General features: G+C 43.8%; 1 protein-coding gene across 6 annotated transcripts in view; it reads right to left on the bottom strand.

Annotated features, from left to right (window-relative positions):
• TENM2 (teneurin transmembrane protein 2) overlaps window positions 1-27,755 on the bottom strand; it is a 4,009,156-nt gene that overhangs the window by 1,574,468 nt on the left and 2,406,933 nt on the right. For all 6 annotated transcript variants that reach the window (XM_075344552.1, XM_075344547.1, XM_075344548.1 and 3 more), the window contains 2 exons: window positions 20,519-20,713; window positions 15,162-15,362 (listed from right to left, as the gene is read on the bottom strand). In XM_075344552.1, the coding sequence (XP_075200667.1) occupies window positions 15,162-15,362; window positions 20,519-20,713 (396 nt within the window). The remainder of the gene's footprint in view (window positions 1-15,161; window positions 15,363-20,518; window positions 20,714-27,755) is intronic.

The following is a 27,755-nucleotide window of genomic DNA, read 5'->3' as shown; positions in this document are numbered from 1 at the left end:
ACCTTTCTCCTGCACCTATGTAGTAGTTTGACCACTGTGACTGAGCACTGGTTGTCCGCTCCCCGGCTTGTAGATGTCGGAGGAGCTCCTTTGCCTGCAGGCGCTGGCCCTTGGATCTCTGGCCTTTGGCGGTGGCTACTATCCGGTCGGGTTGGGCTGTTGCCTTCTAACGGGACTTTGGTGGGAATGAACCCCTGAGGTCTAGACCGCAATCAGTTAATTCGACTATGGTGGTGGCATATAGCCTAGTTTGGGGTCTGAGTACCCTGCCTGGTGCTCCGGTATCCTGTTAGCTCCCCGGTTTGGTTCCTGCGGGCCACTACCCTGTCTCGGTCCCTTACGGTTCCGCTGGTCGTGTTCCCGGTCTCCTGCAGGCGGTCACTGTCGTCTGCCAGCCTGACTGTTTCACTCCACTCCACTGTGCTGCACTCCACAGACTCAACTGCACTCAACTCCTTGTGTTTTCCTGCCTCAGGCCAGCAGACTCCTTGGGGGGCGTGTCTTTCCGCCTGACTCCGCCAACCTGGTGTGCCTGTCTAACACTGAGGGAGGTAATCAGGTCTTTATGGTTGACTCATGGTACCTTTCTAGTGTGGGGGTGTAAGTGGTGATGTTGTAACCTGTGACCCCTGGGGTCCAGGGCGTCACACTTCCCCTTGGTTTAATGCAGACCGTCCGCGGGTTGCCCATCCACACCGGTTTATTTAGTTGTTAACTGCAAAATGCCGGCAAGTGTGGATGACATAGAATGCGTCATGCATACAGGCTTCAGAAGAAGGACGACAAAGATGGCCGAAAGAGGAGGCGCTGGAGAACGAAGACGCCCACATGACCCAACTCCGCAGTGAGCGTTTAAGGCGTCCGACACACATCTGTTAAAATCACGCACGTGTAATATGGGCCGTTTTTCAGGTCCGTGATCCGTTTTTATGTCCGTTTTCATGGTACGTGTGGCATCCGTGTGAACAGCGTATGCTAGCCGTGTGCACGTGTGGAATGTCCATGTGTGCGTGAGATACATAACTGACATGTGAGTGTGTTTTGTCCATGTGAAATGGCACGTGTGTGATGTAAAATGTCGTTGATGCTTACCCGCTGACAGCAGACAGTGTCGAGCGTAGAGAACGAACTCAGGTGACCTTCACCCGACTTCATTGTCATACCACGGCTCTGTCTGTGTGTCGCATACTGATTAGCGGTCACCCGTGAAGGAATCACCGGTGGCCGCTAATCTCCAGAGTAACTGAAGTGAGCAGCGCGATTTTCGCTGCTGTCACTCAGGTTACCCGCGGCCTGCTGGAGTCACCGACCCGAGACCGCAACTCACCTGTGACATTATCGCTATCACCCGGGCGACTTGCTGTCACAGTTGGAGAATCCAGCGGTGGCCGCGAGTTACCTGAGTGACGTCATCGCTGATTGCGATACTTACATCAGTTGCTGCATGGTGCTGCCAGGAGTGGCGGTGTTTTTCTGCAGCTCTTGTCACCTTCATGTAGAAGAGCTGGAAGCGACGCGATGGTTGTGTGTGTTTATTAACTTTAAATTACAGGTTAATCATTGGAGGAGTCTCATAGACGCCTGCAATGATTAATCTAGGACTTATTGGCAGCTATGGGCTGCTGCCATTAACTCCTTATTACCCCGATTGCCAACACACCAGGGCAATTCAGGAAGAGCCGGGTAGAGTCCCAGAACTGTCGCATCTAATGGATGCGGCATTTCTGGGCGGCTGCTGGCTGATATTGTTAGGCTGGGGGGCTCCCCATAATGCGGAGCTCCCCATCCTGAGAATACCAGCCTTCAGCCATATGCCTATACCCTGGCTGGTATCAAATAATAATAATAATTTTTTATTAATTATTTTTTTTTTTTACTGCACATTATAGACCCGCCCACCGGTGGCTGTGATTGGCTGCAGTGAGACAGCTGTCACTCAGCGTGTGGGCGTGTCTAACTGCAACCAATCATAGGCGCTGGTGGGCGTGGAAAGCAGGGAATACTAGATTGATTAATGAGCGGCCGGCTTTTTCAAAATAGTAAAAGCCGCCGGAGCAGTGTGAACGCCGTGCAGCGCCGCGCCGGTGATCAGGGATCGGTATGTATGAGAGAGGGGGGAGACTGACCAACAGACAGAGAGAGGGACAGACAAGACAGAGAGAGACAGACAGACAGAGACCGACCGACGGACTGAGGGAGATTGACCGACATACACAGGAAAAGAAAGAATGACATCGCTAGAAAAAAGCACAAAACGTACACGGAGCATACAGAGGTGCATTCGTGTCACATACTTGTGCGCACCAAACCATTGACTTTCATGGTGTCTGTGTGTGCGTGTTCCATGGTGCACGTTTGTTCGTGTCTCCGGTATATACGGAAACGGACACAACATGCACGTTTTTAACGGATGTGTGTCGGAGGCCTAAGTAAGTATTATAAGTGATTTTTACATTCTACACAGTGGCCTGGGCTCTTATATACAGCATGTTAGAATGCTGCATATAAGAGCCCACTGGTGGTGGCCGCAGCTTATAATCACCAAAACTGCTGACAGGTTCCCTTTAAGCTTTGTCTTATGCATCATTCATAGACCCTCTTACTACACATTTGATATGCTTTCACTTATTCTCAGTATTATGTTCACATTACTATTTAAAAGTGAGTAAAATACTAAAAATCTTTGAGATTGTACCAGTGTGTCATCAGTCAGTCGCATCCATATTTGCATATACAAGTGACATGAACACTTTTCCGGCCATATATATTAATGCAGGCAGCTTCATTGGTTATTCAGTGCACGGAAACGGGAATATTCCATGGAGAAACGTATACAGCTTGATTTTAGAATGGATTTTCCTGAATTGCAGCCTTTATGGAGCATATCTGGATTTAGTTCTACAAGTATATTGCAAACTTATCCATATATCTGCAGGGAAGATACTTGGAAAGGGATTTTGCAGGTCAGCTTTTCCTATCAGCATCTGCAGTGTGTTATAAAAGTCTGTATGACTTTTGTTTATGCAAAAACTACATATAATGGCATCAATGACCTATTCTAATGCTTAAGATAATATAATATTTATTCACTCATATAGTGCTATTGATTCCACAGCACTTTACATACATTGGCAACTCTGTCCTCATTGGGGCTCACAATCTAATTTTGCTATCTTTATGTCTTTGAAGTGTGGGAGGAAACGAGAGTACCTGGAGGAAACCCACACAAACACAGGGAGAACATACAAGCTCCTTAAAGATGTTGGTGGGATTTGAACCCAGGACCCCAGCGCTGCAAGGCTGCAGTGCTAATCACTGAGCTGGCATGCCGCCCACAGATCAAAAAGAATGTCAAGAATAAATATTATTGAGGAAATCCTCAAACATTAGTTAGTTATAATATGTAATATGTAATGAAAATATACTGTAAAGCAGTTTTCCACTATATAAATATGTATTATTAGTATTCCAGAATTTAATACTGTATTATTCTTATTAATATTAAAGGGAACCTCTCACCAGGATCTTCCTTATAAACTGCAGCCACCAGGAGTAAGCTCTTATATACAGGATTTTAGAATGCTGTATAAAGGAGTCCAGGCCACGCTGAATAATGTAAAAAACATCTATATTAGTTCCACCTAGGGGTGGTCTGGTCCAATGGGCGTTGCCGATATTGGGTCCGGCGCTTCCTCTCTTCTATGACATTATCCACACTGATAACTCAGTGGTGCTCCTGCACAAGTGCACTTTGATCTGCCCTGCTGAGGGTAGATATATCTAAAATTAGAGCCCACAAAAAAGACACACATATAAGTTAGAGTCATGTAAATATAGTGGCGTACCGTCCATAGAGGCAGGCCACGCCACTGCTATGGGGCCTCTGACGTAAGGGGGCCCGTGCCAGCTGCTTGCGGTGTGTGCGTTTTCACTTTCCATCTTTCACAACACGGGCGGGCTTCCCCGGGACAGTGATCAAGCAGCTGATTAGGGGCCCTGCATTGTTTGAATAGCAGCAGGCGGCCGCAACACAGTGGTGTCGGTGCAGACACGCCCACAGTACACACACTGCGGCCTCTGCTGAAGAAGAGGGAGTGGCCGGGCAGCCTCTTCTTCAAGTCAGAAAGCTGTGAGAGATGCCAGGAGGAGAACAGCCAATCAGGAGAGGGGGCGGAGCTTCTTCAGTAAAACGCGGGAGAAAAACATTCTTGAAATAAAACAGTGTAGAAGGAGCAGAAACCTTGTGACAAGCAGAGACCACAGAGCAGAATAAGCAGAGAAAACCGAGAGCTAAGCAAACAACAAAAGACCAGTAAGAAAAAGCAGAAGACAGGATCTGACCACAGCCAGGACAGGAAGTGCAGCAGAGAGGCCGGAGGCTGCCACATGATCTCTCACAGGAGGAGGTGAGTATTATAATGTGTAGATGTCTTCCTGTAATACTATAGAAAGAACCTAACCTGTGACATCCCTATGTATTATCCCTGTGCTGTGACATCACTATGTATTATCCCTCTGCTGTTACATTACTCTGTATGTGGTGCCTGTGCTGTTACATTACTCTGTATGTGGTCCCTGTGCTGTTACATTACTCTGTATGTGGTCCCTGTGCTGTTACATTACTCTGTATGTGGTCCCTGTGCTGTTACATTACTCTGAATGTGGTCCCTGTGCTGTGACAATACTCTGTATGTGGTCCCTGTGCTGTAACATTACTCTATATGTGGTCCCTGTGCTATTACATTACTCTGTATGTAGTCCCTGTGCTGTGACATTACTCTGTATGCCGTCCCTGTGCTGTGACATTACTCTGTATGTGGTCCCTGTGCTGTGACATTACTCTGTATGTTGTCCCTGTGCTGTTACATTACTCTGTATGTGGTCCCAGTGCTGTGACATTACTCTGTACGTGGTCCCTGTGCTGTTACATTACTCTGTATGTGGTCCCTGTGCTGTGACATTACTCTGTATGTGGTCCCTGTGCTGTGACATTACTCTGTATGTCATCCCTGTGCTGTTACATTACTCTGTATGTGGTCCCTGTGCTGTTACATTACTCTGTGTGTGGTCCCTGTGCTGTGACAATACTCTGTATGTGATCCCTGCGCTGTGACAATACTCTGTATGTGGTCCCTGTGTTGTTACATTGCTCTGTATGTGGTCCCTGTGCTGTGACAATACTGTGTATGTTGTCCCTGTGCTGTGACATTACTGTGTATGTGATCCCTGTGCTGTGACATTACTGTGTATATGACTCCTGTGCTGTGACATCACTGTATACTGTACGCCCCTAGTAACCTGTATGCCGGCCATCAGTAACTTGTATGTCCCCCCTATAACATGTAAGCTGCTCCCAGTAACGTGTATGCTGTTTATTATGTTAAGATTTGATTTATTTTTTTTTATTGGGTGGGGGGCCCCATTCAGACTTTTGCTATGGGGCCCCATAATTTCTATTTACGCCCCTGTATAGTAAGGTACCTAAATAGGTCAGGGGGTTGTCCTAGCAAAAAGAACCAGTTATAATAAACTGACATGCACAATATTACGTACAAAATGGACTACAACAGGTTAGGAAATTAACAATTTTTCTCAATCAAGTGAGTCTATCCCTGTAATGCATAATAAACATACAAATTTCAAACTTGAGAGGGGTAATACCACTTTCATCAAGAGGACTATATATATATATATATATATATATATATATATATATATATATATTAGACACCTCAACCCCTAGCCCTGATGAGCCCTAGAGATCCCTACCTATCAATTGATGGTATGACACCGTAAATGTTTTGGGCTACCCCATTCACCGTCGGGAAGCCCTAAAGTGACCCTAAGATGACCCTACTCAGACTAAAGCATCTAACACCAGAGATATGAAAAATTATAGGTACTTATCTAATTGGTCGAGTCCAAGGGCAACCGGTTTAGGACTGGTCGCCCTGTTACATCATGGACTCAACCAATTAGATAACCCTGAATTTTTCATATCTCTGGTGTTAGATGCTTTAGTCTGAGAAGGGTCATCTTAGGGTCGCCTTAGGGCTTCCCAATGGTCAATGGGGGACGCCCAAAACATTTCTGGTGTCATAACCTCCATTGATAGATAGGAACCTCTAGAGCTCATCAGGGCTAGCTGTTGAGGTGTATATAGTCCTCTTAATGAAAGTGGTATCACCCCTCTCAATTTTGAAATTTGTATGTTTCTTATGCAATGACATTACAGGGATGGACTCACTTGATTGTTAATTTCCTAACCTGTTGTATTCACATTTTGTACGTAATTTTATGCATGTCAGTTTATTATAACAGGGTTTTTTTCCAGGTCGACCTCCTGACCTATTTAGGTACCTTACTATATTTACACGACTCTAACTTATATGTGTGTCTGTTTTGTGGGCTCTTTTTTTAGATATATTGATTAAAAGTTATTTTTAACACGGTTTTCTGTTACTGCTGAGGGTAGATCAAAGTATTGTAGTGCGCATGTGTGACGCCCTGGCAAAACCAGGTAGTCACACATAGGCCCCCGCATAACACCTTCCCTCACCTAGGTTACATACAGCCGACCTGAAACCCTAGCCACCCCCCTCAGTGCAAGACAGGCACACCAGTGGGTGGGACCAGGCATTTAGGAAACGCCCACCTAGGGATCTAGACAGCCCAGGGCGGGAAAAACAGAGAGTGGAGTTAACATTGAAGTGCAAGTTGGAGGTGCTAAGTTGGCAGGTGCCAGGGTCGGAGCCCTGACACCTTGTCTAGGTGGCAGACGGTGGTCTCCGTCAGCAGGAGACGGGAAGATGGCTCGGAAGATCCGAGGTGGACCGGGACAGGGTTGGAGCCCGCCAGTACCGACATCGGAGACCCGACCGGAAACCGTGCACAGAGGGGGTACTCGGACCCTGAAGCCAGGACCAGAACCAACGGCCTAGCTAATCAACCGATTGAGGGCAGGATTATAGGTCCTGTCCCAACCAAAGTCCCAAAAGCAGACAACCACCCACAGAGAGGGATAGGGCAACCGCCAGGACCCGGTAGATCCCACGGGTCAGCTTCAGCGGGCACAGCTCCTCAGGCACACAGCATGCCGGGAGCGGCTCCCGTGTTCCATACCGGGAAGTCCAACACAAGCAAACACAGTGCAGAAGGAAAAGACAGCAACCGCCAGCCCGAGTGGGGGACGAGAGTACAACCGGCCGTGGTGGCCGGCCACCAGCACCTTGGTTTACCAAAAGACTTGTGTTATTTATTCAACTGTGAGTAACCAAACATCCCCTGGTACGTCTGGGCGCGCAGGCCCCTGCCACCACCATCCCTTGCACCAAGCCATCGGGTCCTGGGGCAACTATCCCTACCCACGGAGGGGTTAACATCCAGCTGCCATCACACCTTCCCCGGGTATCCCGCACCAGCAGCAGTGGTGTCCAACTTCACCACACACCGTGGGTGGCGTCACGAACTGTATACGGCCAAACCCGTACAACTACATCCCCCTTTTCATTTGGCGTGTCCGCGTGAGCCCCGGGTCCGGAGGATCCCTCGAGCCACACAGCGGGTCCAAATCCGAGCAGCTCGGCTGCTACAGGCGTGGGGGCGGCACACATGCATGGGCGGTCTTTCAACTTTCCTCACGCCTGTCTATTACAGTATTTTACTCTGCCATCAGGATGGCAGATCAAAGTGTGTATCTGCAGAAGCGCAATCAAGGCCTCTGTGTGGGTGATATAGGATGCGTCATCCACAAGGAACTGAAAAGAAGGACAGCAACTGTACAAGATAGAGAAGGTGTCAGACCGAGAGCAGCAACATCCATTGGACCGGACCGCCCCCTGTGAGAAAAATAAAGGTGTTTTTTATGTTATACAGAGCGACCTGGGCTCTTATATACAGTATTCTAGAGTGCTGGATATAACAGCTTACTGGTGGTGGTCACAGTTTATAAAGGAAAATCTTGATGGCAGGTTCCCTTTAATTACTTATGATCAATGTTATTTCTCCAGTATCCATTATAAACATGAACACAACTGGGGAATTTACTATGAAAAAATGTACCTGAATTCTGTTCCAAATTTCACCAATACAAGTGGAGAACATGGTGTGTGCCAGTAATATTAAGCATTTTAGGCACTCCTATACTGACAGTTTTGATTTTCAATGACTGCTCGATACCCCATTATGAAAGGCAGGAAAACAGCTAATACACTAAACTGATCTGAAGCTTTTTCTAAAATGCGTAATAACAACCTGATATACAAATCAATAAGAAATATTAGTTACTTTGCTGGACGCCAAAGATAAAAGCTGCTAAACATTTTAACATTTCAAAAATTCTATATATGAACGCTGAAGAAAGTGGTGTCTCTCTGATGCTGGCCCGCTAAAAACATTATACATACTCTGGGAAGATGATATATTTTCTCCCCTGGTTTTGCCTGAGTGTGGTCACTTGTGGTTGAAGTTTATTGAACTAACAAAGACCTTTACTTGATTATTCCAGTCAACCCTGTATAGTATAAATAGTAAGAAAGTAAACATGATCAACTTCCCTCCATTTAGCCACCGGACCACAGTTCATGTCATTATTGAGAGTTCCATTAAAAAATAATAATGAAGAATAATTATAAAATCAGGTCTGCTTCATACAGTGATTCAGTGGGGCATATTATCACATTCGGTTTTTTAAGGAAATCTATTGGCAGACTTAACCATTCTAAACATTTATATTGAGCATACAGGTCATACAATGTTGCACAAAGTGATACCTTTATGTCTGTCATCCGATGCACTGTTGGAGAGAAATCCTCTTTTCTCTTACTATGTACATGACTTGCTCCGAACTAGACGTAGGACATCGATCAGTAGATGAGTCTGCCTTCATAGTCACGTTTTGAATTTTGCGCCTCCCATGATCCCTTCTCAGTTTCTGTGACATCACTCACAGTTGAGGAAATATTGATCATGCACAGATATCTCCTCTCCATGCTCTTGGAATTTCTGCCCTTCTTTGGGCACAGTCTTCAAGTACCTTCATCGTAGGTAATGTCTAACACTTGCGACATTTCCTTACCTGCAGCTTACGTCACAGGAGCTGAGAAAGGATCATAGGATGAGTGAAATAGGAAAATTATTAGGGATGATTGAATACCAAAATATCCGCTTCGACGAATATCCGACAAATAGGGCGGAACTATTCGACTATTCGAGAATATTCGATGTGCAATGTAAGTCTATGGGAAACTCGAATAATTTCATGTTTAACCTAACGGCGAACTGTGGTGACTGAGGAAAGGGCTGAAATGGATGGGAAAAGGCAGAAACAGTATGGGCACAGCCTGTAGAAGGTTCCTGACTGCATTTCTGGTGTCTTGGAATAACGTGCTCAGAGCAGCATGCGGCGTTTACTTAGTTGCCAGAACAGCTCTCAAACCAAAGTAATCGCTTTTTTGACAAACAGAAGGCAGGTCTTTCTGTCTCTCCCTCACCCCTCTCTCTCATACTCACCGATCACCGCCACGGCACTGCACAGCTGTCACACTGCTCTGGCGCCTTCTCCAGCTTTTGAAAATGCTGGCCGCTCATTATTCCATCTCGTATTCCCTGCTTCCCCCGCCCACTGGCGCCTATGATTGGTTGCATTCAGACACGCTCCCATGTTGAATAACAGCTGTCTCACTGCAACCAATCACAGCCGCCGGTGAGCGGGTCTTTGTAGTGCAGCAAAATAAATAAATAAATAATTTTAAAAAAACGATGTGCGGTCCCCCCACATTTTGATACCAGCCAAGATAAAGCCATATGGCTGAAGGCTGGTATTCTCAGGATGGGGAGCCCCACGTTATGGGGAGCTCCCCAGCTTAAAAATATCAGCCAGCAGCCGCCATGAATTGTCGCATCCATTAGATGCGACAGTCCCGGGACTCTACCCGGCTCATCCCGAATTGCCCTGGTACGGTGGCAATCGGGGTAATAAGGAGTTAATGGCAGCCCATAGCTGCCACTAAGTCCTAGGTTAATCATGGTAGGCATCTATCAGACACCCCCAATGATTAACCTGTAAGTGAAAGTAAATAAACACATACACCCGAAAAAATCCTTTATTTGGAATAAAGATGAAAAAAAAACACCCTCTTTGACCATTTTATTAAAACCCCCAAATACCCCTCCAGGTCTGGTGTAATCCTGATGAGGTCCCGCGACGCATCCAGCTTTGCTACATGACGCTGACAGGAGCGGCCGTACAACACCGTCGCTCTCTGTCAGCTCCACGCAGCAACTGAAGTGAGTCGCACGATCAGCGGTGACGTCACTCAGGTGACCCGCTGCTACAGCTCTCATGTGGAGGACTCCAGCTGGCCGTGGGTCACCTGAGTGACGGCACCGCTGATCGCGTGGCTTACTTCAGTCACTCAGGGGATTTGCGGTCACCGGTGAATCCTTCACCTGTCATTGCAAATCAGGCCGTGGCACACAGACAGAGCCGCGTGATGGCAATGAAGTCGGGTGAAGTTCATCTGAGTTCATTCATAAAGCGGGGCTCTGTCTCGCAGACAGCCATGTTGAATGGGGATGTAGCAGAGCCGAGTGGGACCGCACTGTCAAAAATGCATCCAAAACACTGATCAGAATGTTTCCCCTCACTGACAGAAGCAGAGATGGTTGGGGATGTTTCCATTCAATGACAGCAAGCAGACATATTGGGGAATGTTTCCATTCAATCACAGCAAGCAGAGATGATGGGGAATGTTTCCCATTACTGACAGCAAACAGACGTGTTGGGGAATGTTTCTATTCAATGACAGAAAGCAGAGGTGTTGGGGAATGTTTCCATTCAATGACTGCAAGCAGAGATGATGTGGAATGTTTACACTTAATGACAGAAAGCAGAGATGGTGGGGAATATTTCCATTCACTGACAGCAAGCAGAAATGGTGGGGAATGTTTTCATTCACTGACAGCAAGCAGACGTGTTGGGGAATATTTCCACTTACTGACAGCAAGCAGAGATGGTGAGAAATGTTTCCATTCACAGCAGAAAGCTGACGTGTTGGGGAATGTTTCTATTCAATGACAGCAAGCAGAGATGATGGGGAATGTTTCCACTCACTGACAGCAAGCAGAGATTGTGGTGAATATATTCCATTCACTAACAGCAAGCTAACATGTTGGGGAATGTTTCTATCCACTGACAGCAAGCAAACGTGTTGGGGAATTTTCCATTCAATGAAAGCAAGCAGAGATTATAGGGAATGTTTCCATTCACTGACAGCAAGCAGACGTGTTGGGGAATGTTTCCATTCAATGACAGCAAGCCGAGATGATGGGGAATGTTTCTATTTATTGACAGCAAGCAGAGCATAGAGCATGGCTGGCTGTGAGACAGAGCCGCGTGATCAGAATGAACTCGTATGAATTTCACCCGACTTCACTGTCATCACACAGCTCTGTCTGTGCACTGCGGCCTGATTTGCGATCACAGGTGAAGGACTCACAGGTGACCGCAAATCCCTTGAGTGACTGAAGTGAGCAGCGTGATCAGCGGTGCCGTCACTCAGATGACCCGCGGCCTGCTGCAGTCCTCCACCTGAGAGCGGTGGTGACGAGTCACCTGAGTGACAACACCACTGATCGTGCGTCTCACTTCAGTTGCTGTGTGGAGCTGACAGAGAGCGTCGGTGTTGTACGGCCGCTCCTGTCAGCTTCATGCAGCAGAGCTGGATGTGTGGCGCCCCTGACCTGGTCAGGCACCACTGAGTACTGCACCCATGCTGGGACAGTACTTCCAGGTAATCCTAAGGGACAGAACGAGGTGTGTACGCACAGACACATAGCAACCAGCTCTCCCACACCATTAGATGGGACCCTTGGGCAGTCCCTAGAGGGGTCTGGCCTTCAATTCTTGTCAAAAGGTGTAGTGGAGGGGCTGGGAGCTATAGCGCAGAGGTTGTCAGGAAAGGAGTGGAGCGAGCCAGTCTGGTAGTGGTGAGCGCAGCAGTTGCTAGGGGATAGGTGCGCGGCCACTAGACAGACCCTGCGCGGTGTAGTGACAGTTGGCGGGGGAGAACGGTCACCGGGTAGTCAGAAGAAAAGGTGCTCCTGGTGACTAGGTATGTACGGGGTACAGTTCCCTAGAGCAGATTCTAGTGTAACTATCTGCTAAACCTGCCGGTGAGGGGAACTACAAGTACCTCACCAACCACACAGAGTCTGAGCCTCAGCAGCAATGCAGGGACCCATAAGGAGACAGAGCTTGAAGCCATCTCACCTGGTCCACGCTGCCGGCAAGCGGTCCAAAAAGGGGAGAAAAGGCAGTTGCGCCTCCCTGGAAAGACCCCACGGTACTTCAAGTCAGGGGTTATCCGAACACAGAAGTGCTAAGAAGGCAAGCTAACTAGTTACCCTCAGACTGGTTCGAAGGAGCCCTCGTTCAACCTGGTTTATCACAGCATCGCCCGGGTTAGCTCACCATAACAACAACTGAGTAAAAAGCAGTTGAAAGACTTTTGGCTCTGCCTGAGTCATTTTGGGACCCGTTATTATACCCACCTGAGCCCCTGGGGCCTGCCTCACTCACGGGAGGCCACACCATCTGACTGCAGACCCCATCAGCCCCAGACGCTCATAAAATCTGCAGTGGCGGTCATCCATACCCCTGACCGCAAGCCGTGAGTGGCGTCACGACACATACAAAAAAATCTGACATACCTGTTTGCCATATTGAAAGAAGTCCCTGTGGCATCCTTGACGCTGGATCGATGTCCCTGGGGCAACACAGATGCGTCGTGGGACCTCGTATGGATTACACTGGACCTGGAGGGGTATTTGGGGATTTTAATGAAGTGGTGGAAGAGGGTGGGTTTTTTCGTCTTTTATTCCAAATAAAGGATTTTTTCGGGTGTATGTGTTTATTTACTTTCACTTACAGGTTAATCATTGGGGGTGTCTCATAGATGTCTGCCATAATCAACCTAGCACTTATTGGGAGCTATGGGCTGCTATTAACTCCTTATTACCCCGATTGCCACTGCACAGGGCAATTCGGGATGAGCCGGGTAGAGTCCCAGGACTGGTCGCATCAAATGGATGAGGCAAATCTGAGTGGCTGCTGGCTGATATTTTTAGGCTGGGGGGCTCCCCATAACGTGGGGCTCCCCATCCTGAGAATGCCAGCTTTAAGCCGTATGGGGTACTTTGCACGTTGCGACATCACTACTGCGATGTCATCAGGGTCAATTAGAAAGTGACGCACATCCTGCGCCAGTAATGACGTCGCAATGTGTAAAGCCTAGATGCACCGATAAATGATCGCAAAAGCGTCGTAAATCGGTGATCTGTGTAGTGTCGGTCATTTTCATAATTTCGCTGCAGCGACAGGTACGATGTTGTTCCTCATTCCTGCGGTAGCACACATCACTGTGTAGGAAGCCGCAAGAACGAGGAACTTCTCCCTACCTGCCTCCATCGGCTATGCGGAAGGAAGGAGGTGGGCGGGATGTTTACATCCCGCCCATCTCCTCCCCTCCGCTTTTATTGTTCTATTGTCTGCCTGCCGTGTGACGTCGCTGTGACGCCGCACGACCCGCCCCCTTAGGAAGGAGGCGGGACGCCGGCCAGAACGACGTCGCAGGGCAGGTAAGTGCGTGTGAAGCTGCCATAGCGATAATGTTCGCTACAGCAGCTATCACAAGATATCGCATGTGCGACGGGGGTGGATACTATCGTGCCCGGCATCGCTATCATTGGCTAGCGATGTCGCAACGTGCAAAGTACCCCTATGGCTTTATCTTGGCTGGTATCAAAATTTGGAGGGACCGCACGCCGTTTTTTTTTAATTATTTATTTATTTATTTTACTGCACTACATAGACTTGCGCACCGGCAGCTGTGATTGCTTGCAGTGAGAAAGCTGTCATTTAGCGTGGGGGCGCGTCTGACTGCAACCACTCCTAAGCGCCGGTGGGAATACCAGATTGAATAATGAGCGGCCGGCATTCTCAAAATCAGAAGAAGCCGCCGGAGCAGTGTGACAGCCGTGCAGCGCTGCGTCGGTGATTGGTCAGTGATCGGTGAGTATGACAGAGGAGGGGAGATGGAGAGACCAACAGACAGAGAGAGAGACCGAAAGACTTGCGTTCTGTTTGTCAAAAAAGTGATTTATGGAGCTGCTAGCAGCTACTGGACACTGTGTTCAGTCCTTACAAGGACTATTTATTAGTTAAATCTAAGAACGCTCTCCTGCACACAGTACAGTCTATCTACACCGCCAGCTCCCTATTGCTGCGTGTTCGCAAAGTGTCCGCTGGCTTATATAGCCCCTATGATGCTGTGCGGCCAAGCCAATCACAATAACACCACAACAAAGATGGCTGCAGCGTTACTGTGTAGGCAAGCAACATCAGATATGTTCATTGTCTGGAAAACAGGCGCCAGGAAGTCAGAAATGAAAATGAAAGTATCGGAGCGAATACCATATTATCCGTCGGATACCGAATAGTGGCGAATACATTTGATCATCCCTAAATATTAACTGTGGAGGTAGACTTATCTGCTGACTGATGTCCTGCCACTAGTTCAGCACAAGTTACCATATTTACATAGCAAATTAAAATTAATCTGTCACCAAGTTTTTGCCACTTAGTCTGAGAGCAGCATAACATTGGGGCAGAGATCCTGATTCCAACGGTGTTTCACTTCCTGAGCTGATTTGTCTAGTTTTGATAAAATCACTGATTAATTAGCAGTAGATTATCATTACCGGACTACTTGGCCTACTGCCAGGTAGTCCAGCATATTCATGAGTTCTGTATAACTATTAGATCTGCAGCTGAGAAAACATTGATTTTATCAAAATGACAGCAAACAGCTCAGTAAGTGACACATCACTGGAATCAGGGTCTCTGTCTCTACATTATGCTGCTCTCATATGGGGTAGCAAAAACTGATGACAGATTCCCATTAAAAATTTCTCTGCAACAACGCATCAGGTAAAATACATAAAAATATCACTTTGGTCATCATTCTAAAACTTGTATGGTTTAGAATGGTTGAATCTGCTGACACATTCCCTTTCACAACTTGTAATTAACTATGTATTTACTACACATTAGTGCATAAAGTGAAGAATAAATGAAATCCAGTGTGAAATCTTTCTCTTACCAACAGAGCAATCAGGCCCCATCCAGTTAGGATCACAGCTACACAGACCTGTGTCAGTGAGGTAGGTCCCATGTCCACTGCACTGATCTGGACATTGAGTTCGTGGTAGTTCACAGTTCTGGCCTCCCCAGCCGGGACTGCAGAGACATTCCTTATTCACACACACTCCATGATTGGAGCATGTTGGGTCAATACAATCCACTAAAATGGCAGACAGATAATAGATTAGAAATACAAAAACAATCACGCATAATGGCTCTGCAGCTGCCATTATCTCTGCATAACTGTACAAATACTTTGCCTTGCTCATCTTGTGCCGAATTTGTGTTACATTGTATTTTCTTTGCAATCCATGTCTAAAGATTGTGCAATCAAAACAATTCCCATATAGAAGATAACTCTTTATTTCTCTTACAGATCAATAGTGCCTACACACCGGCATATTAAAATACTGATTACAGCATACTAACATCATATACCCAAAATTTGATTTAACACAAGTATTATTGAAAAAAAAGGAAGGGGGGGTATTTATTAAAACTAACCTGTTCCTGCCTGTCAATGGAGGTGTAGCATCCCAACTACACCAGTGGTGCACCCATTGGCTCTTTCTATTAAAGCCCTCAAAAATACATAGGTTGAACATACACAATATACACTGTTACAATTTATTGCACAACCACCACGAGAAAGTGATTATACAGTACATAGATACCAAACAAAACCACTCGTTGCCTTTCCCCATATACCATGGGTTCATCAGGAGTGAACAAAAAAGATACACGTATCTTATAGATATTCAGCTGGAACGTGATTATAAGCTGTGCTACCACAGCCCCAGCATATTAGCTCCATTCATCTTTTAGGGACTTACAGCCACAGAGCCTTCAAACTATTGAAGAGGAATTTTCAATACGAATCCGTACTTGGGAATATATAGGATTGGAGATAAATATATTTGTCTTATGGAGTCTGTGTGATTGGGAGTTTGAAATACTGAAATTGTCGGGTATCAACTGACATTAAAAGATACTCCAACTATGAATCTGTATTGAAAATTCCTCTCTAATCGTTTGAAGGCTCTGTGGCTGTAAGTCCCTAAAAGATGAATAGAGTTTATGTGACGGGGCTGTGGTAGTACAGCTTATAATCACATTCTAGCTGAATACAGTATCTATAACATACGTGTATCTTTGGTGTTCACTCCTGATGGACCCATGGTATATGGGGGAACCGCGTTGAGTGGTTTTGTTACATACTGTGTATGTTAAACCTAATTATTTGTGAGGGCTTTAATAGGTAAAGCCAATATGGAATGGGGGCACTACTGGTGTAGTTAGGGTGCTATACCTCCATTGACAGGCAGAAACAGGTTGGAGTTAATAAATATCTTCCTACCCTTTTTTCAGATATTACGGGTGTTAAATCAAATTTGTGAATATGATGTTAGTATGCTGTAATCAGTATTTTAACATGCCCGTGTGTAGGCACTATTGATGTATAAGAGAAATAGAGTTATCTTTTATATGGGTATTGTTTTGATTGCACTAGTTTGAGATATACCCTTGTGTTTACCCATTTTGTTATAACATTTAGAACGCAGTTAGATCCAAACCACTGAGCAAAATGGGAAAAATATAATGCATATCTGGAAAGTTGTTTTTTTTTAACTTATACAAAATTGGAGCCATAGATTCACAATTTATGAAAATATCAAAAACATTTTATTAAACATTTATGCAAAACAAACAATTAAAACACAATTAGAGTGCGTGGTGCAGGAAATAATATAATAATAATAATATTTATTCATTTATATAGCGCTATTAATTCCACAGCGCTTTATATACATTGGCAATCGGACTAATATGGAATATTCAATTACAGAAATTTAAATGGGAGGAGAAACATATCTCCAATGGGCAGTGTGTTAATTATAATGTCTCAAAACCAGCCAAAAATTCAGTACATATGTACAGTGCCTACAAGTAGTATTCAACCCCCTGCAGATTTAGCAGGTTTGATAAGATGCAAATAAGTTAGAGCCTGCAAACTTCAAACAAGAGCAGGATTTATTAACAGATGCATAAATCTTACAAACCAACAAGTTATGTTGCTCAGTTAAATTTTAATAAATTTTCAACATAAAAGTGTGGGTTAATTATTATTCAACCCCTAGGTTTAATATTTTGTGGAATAACCCTTGTTTGCAATTACAACTAATAATCGTCTTTTATAATACCTGATCAGGCCGGCACAGGTCTCTGGAGTTATCTTGGTCCACTCCTCCATGCAGATCTTCTCCAAGTTATCGAGGTTCTTTGGGTGTCTCATGTGGACTTTAATCTTGAGCACCTTCCACAAGTTTTCAATTGGGTTAAGGTCAGGAGACTGACTAGGCCACTGCAACACCTTGATTTTTTCCCTCTTGAACCAGGCCTTGGTTTTCTTGGCTGTGTGCTTTGGGTCATTGTCTTGTTGGAAGATGAAATGACGACCCATCTTAAGATCCTTGATGGAGGAGCGGAGGTTCTTGGCCAAAATCTCCAGGTAGGCCGTGCTATCCATCTTCCCATGGATGCGGACCAGATGGCCAGGCCCCTTGGCTGAGAAACAGCCCCACAGCATGATGCTGCCACCACCATGCTTGACTGTAGGGATGGTATTCTTGGGGTCGTATGCAGTGCCATCCAGTCTCCAAACGTCAAGTGTGTGGTTGGCACCAAAGATCTCGATCTTGGTCTCATCAGACCAGAGAACCTTGAACCAGTCTGTCTCAGAGTCCTCTAAGTGATCATGAGCAAACTGTAGATGAGCCTTGAAATGACGCTTTGAAAGTAAAGGTACCTTATGGGCTCGTCTGGAACGGAGACCATTGCGGTGGAGTACGTTACTTATGGTATTGACTGAAACCAATGTCCCCACTGCCATGAGATCTTCCCGCAGCTCCTTCCTTGTTGTCCTTGGGTTAGCCTTGACTCTTCAGACAAGCCTGGCCTCAGCACGGGTGGAAACTTTCAAAGGCTGTCCAGGCCGTGGAAGGCTAACAGTAGTTCCATAAGCCTTCCACTTCCGGATGATGCTCCCAACAGTGGAGACAGGTAGGCCCAACTCCTTGGAAAGGGTTTTGTACCCCTTGCCAGCCTTGTGACCCTCCACGATCTTGTCTCTGATGGCCTTGGAATGCTCCTTTTGTCTTTCCCATGTTGACCAAGTATGAGTGCTGTTCACAAGTTTGGGGAGTATCTTAATTAGTCAGAAAAGGCTGGAAAAAGAGATAATTGATCCAAACATGTGAAGCTCATTGTTCTTTGTGCCTGAAATACTTCTTAATACTTTAGAGGAACCAAACAGAATTCTGGTGGTTTGAGGGTTTGAATAATAAATGACCCTCTGAATAAACTTTTCACAATTTAAAAAAAAAAATAAAAAAAGAAATAACATTCTTTTTTGCTGCAGTGCATTTCACACTTCCAGGCTGATCTACAGTCCAAATGTCACAATGCCAAGTTAATTCCAAATGTGTAAACCTGCTAAATCTGCAGGGGGTTGAATACTACTTGTAGGCACTGTATATACCAAAGATAGAAGTTAATCAAAAAATATCACACAAATTTCATACATGAATTACACCAAGTGGTACCATTAACTATTCATCTAAAGACATAAAACATATTGCATACACCCAGGCAAAAAAATCTGGAAAGTTGCTCTACATAAGGAATATTTATGCGGGATATGTATATTTTTCTACAGTTGCTTATCTGTTTACAGCATAAGCTTCTGTCATGTTGCAATTCACTTTTCATTCTTGATGATTGTAAGATCCCCAGCCTACCAGGGTATAAAGATGTTTTTTCTGTATCACATGTGCATTATATGTCTTTTCTTCCAGGTTTCTGAATTGGTTTATGAGATTATATGAGCAGAAATGGTATTACCCAAGATTGCTCTTGTCGATATGATGAGAATGATTATTTTTCATGGTAGCATAGCCCATTCTTAATTCTGGCCACTGACATGCACACCAGCTATCTTCATAAGCTCCGTTTGTTTTTTTATGACAGAATGTAAATTTTATACATTAAACTATAAAAAATCATGGTAGAACAGAATGGTCACAGGAGGCTCTTCAAATTTTATGTCACTGTCACCAAGACATGGAGCTATAAAATTAGAATGCTTAAATGGTACATTGAAAGAATTAAGTGAAAATCATAGTTATTACTGTAAGAACTGCATAGCCTTCAGCCAGGGATGAAGTGCAGCTATTAATAGATATTTAAGGGGTTTCTGAACTTTTGGTATTTCAGGGTATGGAATTTCCGCCCAATGGCTACTAGAAATCACATCATAGGTATAGAGAATGACTGTGAGAGCAGTACACAGTGTACCATGGCACCGGACTGTGCATTGCATTTATGATGTTAAATGTCATTGAAAAATGACTCAGCCACAAGACTTGCAAATACAACACTACTAAGTTAACCTAATTTGTCAATTTCAGTTAGGTTCCTGCCACAACAGAGTGCAAAATCTGACAAATGTTCCATTTCATTTTCCATTGCAAATTTGTTAATAGAGCAACAGTGTTTATGCGGCAGAATATATGGATCCTATTGATTTCCATGCCACTTTCATTTCAGGTGAATTGTTTGTACTACATAGTATGATGAATATATGAACTAAAAAGCTTAAGTTGAATAAAAAAATCCAGCTGACTCAGAATTCCCGCCTCCATTCTGTACTTAGATAAGGGCATGTGAATGACACGACTTCATTAGTTTTTGAGCAGCAATCAATACTATAAACTGCATAATATTATAGTAACGTGTAAAACTGTGCTTAGTCCAACAATAGGATTGTTGTCACAAGTAGGTGTGAAAAGTGGAGTGAAATTGACTTGACTGTCACTATTGTGTATGTAGAACAATGGCTTCTGTGTACAATATTGTAGCAGAGGATTTGTGGCCTGGATCCAGGTTTTATTTAATAAAGGGCATTTCATAGGAAGTCTTTTGTCATCCTATACTATAATCATTTGGAGTATCTTTGGCAGCATGTTCCTTATGAATTTAAATGACTGATGCCTCTGTAGTCCCTCTCTTATTGATATATAATGTATTTAAATGCACTGCGAAACATAAGGTTATTTTAGCATTTACCATATGTCTGACATAAAAGAGCTATGAATACTCGTCTGTTCTTTACATGGCATGCCATTAACAGGATCTACAACACATAGTGTTCGCCTATATTAGCAGAGTAGATGGAGGGGATGTCTTCACCAGGATGACTGCACAAATGCTCACTTTTCTTTCAGCATTTTCAAACCATTTGAGTAATCGAAGATGTACCTTCTTCACAATTGTCCCCTTTGAATCCCGCAGAGCATACACAGTTTCCTTCTATACAAGAGCCATGGGTGCTACAGGAAGGGTCTATGCACTGACTGCTGGGCACATCACATTCCGCTCCTTTCCAGCCACTGTAGCAGATGCAAGTCCCCTTGGAGTACTGCCCATTGCCACTGCACAAAACTGGACATGCAGCTGAAAATACATGATAGAAAGAGAAAGAAAATGTTAGTATTGTGCATGTGCACTCAGTATTTGCAATATAAGTTAATCAGGCAATACACTTGTGGTTTCAGATAGGCTATGTATTGATTCATCCCAATGCGCTGTGACCTCTTTATTAATATATTTAATTTGTGTAATATAGAATCCAATAGTGTTTGATTTTGGCAACAATACCCAGCAGGTATTGAACAGATGCTGTAAGGCAGCATGAATGATAATCACCAGCGCACACTGTCTACAATAGCACATGTACAACATAATGCTTTATTTCCAAAAGAAAATGAGAAAGAGATACAATTCTCATCACCGATAAGAGAAAATAAAGTTTTATTGCAGTACAGAAGGGGCAATGCGAAATGTAAACTAACATCAAAACAATGACCACATTCGTATATATACTATATATATGTATATATATACTATATATATGTATATATATATATATATATATATATATATATATATATACATACATACAGTGGAATCTTGGGTTAAGAGTAACTTGGCTTGAGAGCGTTTTGCAAGACAATCAAAGCTTTTTACAAATTTGTAACTTGGTTTAAGAGCAATGATTTGCAATAAGAGCAAATTCCCACCATGCACACTTCCGTTCTGTCCTTTCACTACGCTCTGATCCGCCCTGGAGGTAACTTTCTGTACATATGTACTGTATACAGTATACCATTGCACAGTACAGTATATACTGTATAGCATGTTCATCAATTTGCATTTGTGGATATAGTATTGTACTTTTTGCTAATGTGACACCCTGGGCAAGCCAGGGGTCACAGGTCATAACCAAAAAACCGAATATGGATACCAAGGTAGAGTATACTATCAAAAACCGAAAATTCCTTTTACCTTAAAATCACAATATTTATTGGACATATATGCCACAAACAGAGTACATACAAACAGAAATAATAAAATTGTATTAAATTATCATTTGGAAAGACAGGCGAGAAAATTTATCCCTCTATCTCCCTTCCTTACATACGGAGGTCGGCGTTCTAATTGGTCATAACGCCCCCGTTCCTCGTCGACTGATGTCCTATACTGACCCTCCACTCACTCTCAAAAAGACATAGAATGTGTCTAAATAGCAGTGGGTAAGGTGTAACACCAAAGAAAGAGCCCACAAGAATATAAGTACACATAAATTGTGCAGAGGAGGAGAGTGTATCCGTCACTAATCATCTGTCATAGACTAGTAGGGATGGGCCAAACTAAGTCATCAAGTCGACATACAGTAAAATACATTATTGACTTAAGCTGTTTTTTGTCCAGGATTCACCCTACGCGTTTCGCCCCTTAGTTAGCAAAAGAGGGGGCTCATCAGGGGTATAACAGCATGGATCCTTGAAACACACAGCCTCAAACCTAAAAAAGAGCAAAGGGTTTGTTTCATCTCAGACCAAAAGGAACACTGTTGTAATCACCACAATATGGCACAAAAATAGTGAACACTGACCATTATAAACTCGTACCAGGACCATTAGATAATAAGGTACGTCCTCCAAAGAACAATAATAAATCGCCACTTCAAGCACCTAATAATCAGACATGGAGGGGCATTTATCAATTACAGATATTAAATATAGCCCAGGCTCTATACAGTTATGTGAGGAAAAAATATATAGAAATAAAAATAGATAAAAATAGCAGTCCAATACCTGGTAGAATCGTTGCTAACCATAGAGTCTGAATGAGGTTCAGGCTAAATTGCCACTACAGACAGTATCCATATCTCCAGAAAATTTTCGGACATGTGGAGTATGCAACCTTAAAAAATCATCAAGTTATATTAACCAGTCATAACCATCCTCAAATGGGCACCAGAAGTTGTGCAACCCACCAGCCTACTCATGGAAGATAATACTCAGTACAAGTGCCATCTCACCACCCATAGTGTGTACATCACACCAGAGAGCATACATACCCAGGTTTTCCAAAAGCCACAATATAAGCAGAGTGCTAAGATAGCGATCAGGCCCTCTGCAATAACAATCATATAGAGGACAACATTTGCAAAGTTCTGCCGTCCCCACATGAACAAACATATACATAAATAGGCACAAACAGCAGGACCACATTTCATAGAGAATCCAAATACCTGAATCGCATCAAAGAGACAATCCCCAGGTACCGATATGCACTCCATCTGGGTGTTCATTCACTGGCTGATACTCCATGACCAATTTATATAGTTGAATATCGCGCCAAAAACCGGAAAACAGGAAGTTTCCTGTCTAGCCGTGCAACCACCAAATGTTACCATCTTAAGCCACCGGCCGGTAGTTCCGACATGTAAACGTTCCTATTGATTGCGCATGCGCACCACCCATCTCGCGCATGCGCCCTGTACACAACCACAATCATAATGACCGCGTCTGCACAAAAAAGTGTATATACACGTGCGCACATTCTATACTGGCCAATACATCATTACCGGTCTGCAGAGTAGCGAGCCACGCCAGGGGAGAGGCGCCAGATAAATAATTATTATCAGGCAGTGCAACCGCCAGATAGTCCCCGCGGTTCCTTTGCCCCTGCCGATAGTTCCGGCACAGAAACATTCCCATGAACTGCACACGCGCGTGCGCACACTGATACAACATGCTCACACCGCAAAAGGCCTGCGCACGCGCGTTAGGATGGGCGAGGAATACTATAAGATCAATACAATACATAAATGGTTCCGATGTGTAAGTGTACCAGAAATTAACACTCATGAGCATGCACAATGTACAGTATACACTCAGGCCATAAGAATCCACCTGGGTAAGTACACATAGAGGGGGTATAAATATTCAATTATAATTATTTAAGAAACTAGCAGGTGGCCTATATCAATATATATTAAACAGGGAGTATATGGGCCCATAGTCATATAGGTTGATAAACATGAAGGCGGTGCAAATATACATTAGATCCTCACAAACATAGAAGTATATAAAAGTGCCACGAGCATATAATCACAAATTCATATGTCCACATGGAAAACAACTAGTTACATTGGTCAATTATAGACAATAAAGCTTCATCAACAGTAGTCAATAAAAAGAAATTACTGATGTTCCTACACTGTTTTATTACACATATGTAATAAAAATCAAAGACCCAACCATTATAATGCTGGGGTACAATACAATATCGGTCCACTACAGACCATGATAATATAAAGAAAATGGCCAAATCTCAATTTATCCTATTACAGAAAGCTGGTGTAGCTAATTTGCTCATTCAGGCCATCTGGAAACGCGGACTCCATCCAAAAAATCCATCTGGCCTCCCTTTGCAGTAAGATTCTGTCCCAATCACCCTTCCGTATGGGTTCAGGGACAGTCTCAATACATTTAAACCTAACATCATCAAAAATACCTCCATGTTCTGAGTTAACGTGTCTTGCTATCGGGGTATCTCTCTTATTACGGATGTCCCCAAGGTGCTCCCCTATCCGAACACGTAGTTGTCTCTTGGTTTTTCCAACATAGTTTTTTGGACAGGTACACGTAAAGAGATAAATTACCCCTTGGGTCCTACAATTTGCAAACGATCTATTTTTATAAACCCTACCAGTCCGTGCACTCCGGAATTCCTTGGAAGGATCAATGTAAATACAAAATTTACACGACCTACATTTAAAAGTCCCATGCTCCCTTTGTTGTAACGAAGTTGAACCTGAGTTCACTGGAGGAGAAAAATGACTCTTTACAACCAAATCCTTGACGTTACATCCCCTCCTAAACGTCACTGCAGGATATGGGAAGATGGTTTCCTCTAGGTCCCTGTCCTGTTGAAGTATGCTCCAATGATTGCGCAAAATTCTCATGACTTGGGGGTTCTGATCATCGAACGTTGCTATCAATCTAGTTCTAGTCGTTTCTTCCTTCTTCTTGGTGTTATGCAGAAGGCTCAATCTATCCGTTCGAGCTGCTTGACTGAAGGCATTACTTATAATTTTTTCCGGGTAACCCCGATCACAGAATCTTTTGGATAATTGGGACGCTTGTCGCTCGAATTCTTGATCATTTGAACAATTTCTGCGGACACGCAAAAATTGTCCCTTCGGGATTCCCTTCTTTAAATTAAAGGGATGATAGCTTTCCCATCTGAGAAAGCTATTCTTTGAACTCGGTTTTCTATATAACGTCGTCTCCAGAAGTCCATCGTCACCCTTCTTAATAAAAATATCAAGAAAAGATATTTTATCCACTCCAATCTCGTAAGTGAAACGAAGTCCCAAGTTGTTCTTATTTAACTCACCCACGAATACCTCAAAAGATTGAACGCTACCTGTCCAGATGACCAGCACATCGTCAATGTACCTCCCCCAGAAATAAATCTGGGGGTGCCAACTGACTTCCTCATCCCCAAACACCACAGTATTCTCCCACCAACCCAGGAGCAAGTTAGCGTATGTGGGAGCACAAGGGCTCCCCATCGCTGTGCCCCTGAGTTGGTGGTAGAATTTCGAGTTAAAGAGAAATGCGTTACGTGTGAGGATGAATTTCATAAGTTCCGTAATGAATTCATTATGTGCTCTAAACTGATTACCTCTCATTTGCAGGAAGTATTCAATAGCTCTTATTCCTGCTTCATGGGGGATGCTGGTATATAAGGATTCTACATCAATAGATGTGAGGATCATATCCTTCTCCAGAACTATCCCATCAAGTTTAGTCAAAAGGTCTATTGTGTCCCGTATGTATGAAGGAAGTGATGTCACAAATGGTCTTAAAATGCGATCTACATACGTACTACAGTTTTGAGTAAGTGAGTCGACACCTGAGACAATCGGCCTACCTTTTATGGGACTTGTGCCCTTGTGAACCTTAGGCAGGGCATAAAAGGTCGCTAGTTTAGGAAACTTCGGGTACAGAAAATCGAATTCAACTGACGAAATCAGCCTCTCATCTTTGGCCGTCAATAAAAGTCCCCTCAATTCCATTTGGTATACTGGAGTGGGGTTTTCCTTAAGTTGTTCATAACTTGTACGATCTTTAATTAATGTCTCGCACATACCAACATACGCATCGTGGTCCATAATGACTACGTTTCCTCCTTTATCGGAGGGTTTTATTACCACCGATTTGTTGGACTCAAGATTATGTAATGCCTCCCTTTCATCAGACGTCAGATTGGGTATCGATGCGTTTTTTTTAGGGTCTATTCTCTTAATCTCTTCTGTAACTACCTTGCAAAAAATGTCAATAGCAGCATAGTCACCTAGTGGGGGGGCCTTCTTACTTACACTCCTAAGGTCCGTAAAGGGGCCTTCACCCTGGCCTCTCAATCCTTCATTTTCTAATTCAATCAATATATCCATATCTTCCAATATATCATGTGAGACACCAAGTTCAAGACACCGCTTTTTCTCCACTGATGTAAAATATTTCCTCCATTTAAGTTTTCTAATGAAAAGATTAATGTCTTTGATCCAATTAAACGCATCGAATTTTGTCGTCGGAACAAAAGATAACCCTGTTCTTAAAACATTTTCTTCATTTTGCGATAGTTTATATTTAGACAGATTGACAATTTGCAAATCGTATTCCCTCCTTGTCCACGTATCTATTTTGTGCGATGTTCTCCTCCACTCCTCAGGTTGTATGTATTTGTGCTCGCCTGCTCTAAAAAAGAGGAGGATGAGGCCGAAGAGGATGACGCAGGTGGTTTTGGTAAATCTGTGGGAGTTCTGTACCCTTGGTTCTGGTAACTCTGGTATCCTTGGTATCTCCCTCTTCTCCAATTGTTTGACCCTCTCCATTTCTTCCTAGTGTATGGTTCTCTTGACCTGAGGAATTTATTATCCCTGCCTTCTGTATCAGAGGTCTCACCGTCAGTGGAAGACAGATCCGCCAGTACCCTATTCAAAAAGGAGTATGCTTGTTTATCGCGGAAGTCAGTAAGATCTTGCAAAAACCTCTTATGCTTCCTATCCTTAATTGTCGCCCTAAATTTCTCCACTGAGGCCTTAAGTGACAATTCCCTTGTCTTAAAGTCAGTCTCGTTTTTCACTTTCAGGGTCTCCGTAATCAGCTCTTGTAATCTAACTGAAGATTTTTCCAGTGTCAGTTTCTCCTCATCACGTAATATCGTCATGAACCTAATTGAAGAGGCTATCGACTCCTCTTCCCATCTTTTTAGGAGCTCCGGGGATCTACACCTACTTGCCGGGGTGATCTGAATCCGCAACCCTCTAGGTACCACCTTTTGTTTAATGTAGTTGTCCAAAGATTGGACCTCCCACCATGATTTTATATTATTTTTGTAGGCCACATAAAGTTGTTCAAATCTATTTTTTAGGGATGGCTGTTGGTTATTATGCTCATCTGCGGATAGTTCCGAAAATGCCTCCCGCGCATCATCAAGCCAAGACTGATCGTTTATTGGTCCCGATAAGAAACCAGCCATATCAATTAATACATAAACCAAAAAACCGAATATGGATACCAAGGTAGAGTATACTATCAAAAACCGAAAATTCCTTTTACCTTAAAATCACAATATTTATTGGACATATATGCCACAAACAGAGTACATACAAACAGAAATAATAAAATTGTATTAAATTATCATTTGGAAAGACAGGCGAGAAAATTTATCCCTCTATCGCCCTTCCTTACATACGGAGGTCGGCGTTCTAATTGGTCATAACGCCCCCGTTCCTCGTCGACTGATGTCCTATACTGACCCTCCACTCACTCTCAAAAAGACATAGAATGTGTCTAAATAGCAGTGGGTAAGGTGTAACACCAAAGAAAGAGCCCACAAGAATATAAGTACACATAAATTGTGCAGAGGAGGAGAGTGTATCCGTCACTAATCATCTGTCATAGACTAGTAGGGATGGGCCAAACTAAGTCATCAAGTCGACATACAGTAAAATACATTATTGACTTAAGCTGTTTTTTGTCCAGGATTCACCCTACGCGTTTCGCCCCTTAGTTAGCAAAAGAGGGGGCTCATCAGGGGTATAACAGCATGGATCCTTGAAACACACAGCCTC

Source organism: Anomaloglossus baeobatrachus, chromosome 4 (genome assembly GCF_048569485.1).
Source record: "Anomaloglossus baeobatrachus isolate aAnoBae1 chromosome 4, aAnoBae1.hap1, whole genome shotgun sequence".
NCBI lineage: Eukaryota > Metazoa > Chordata > Amphibia > Anura > Aromobatidae > Anomaloglossus > Anomaloglossus baeobatrachus.
This window is presented reverse-complemented; position numbering and strand designations above follow the sequence as displayed.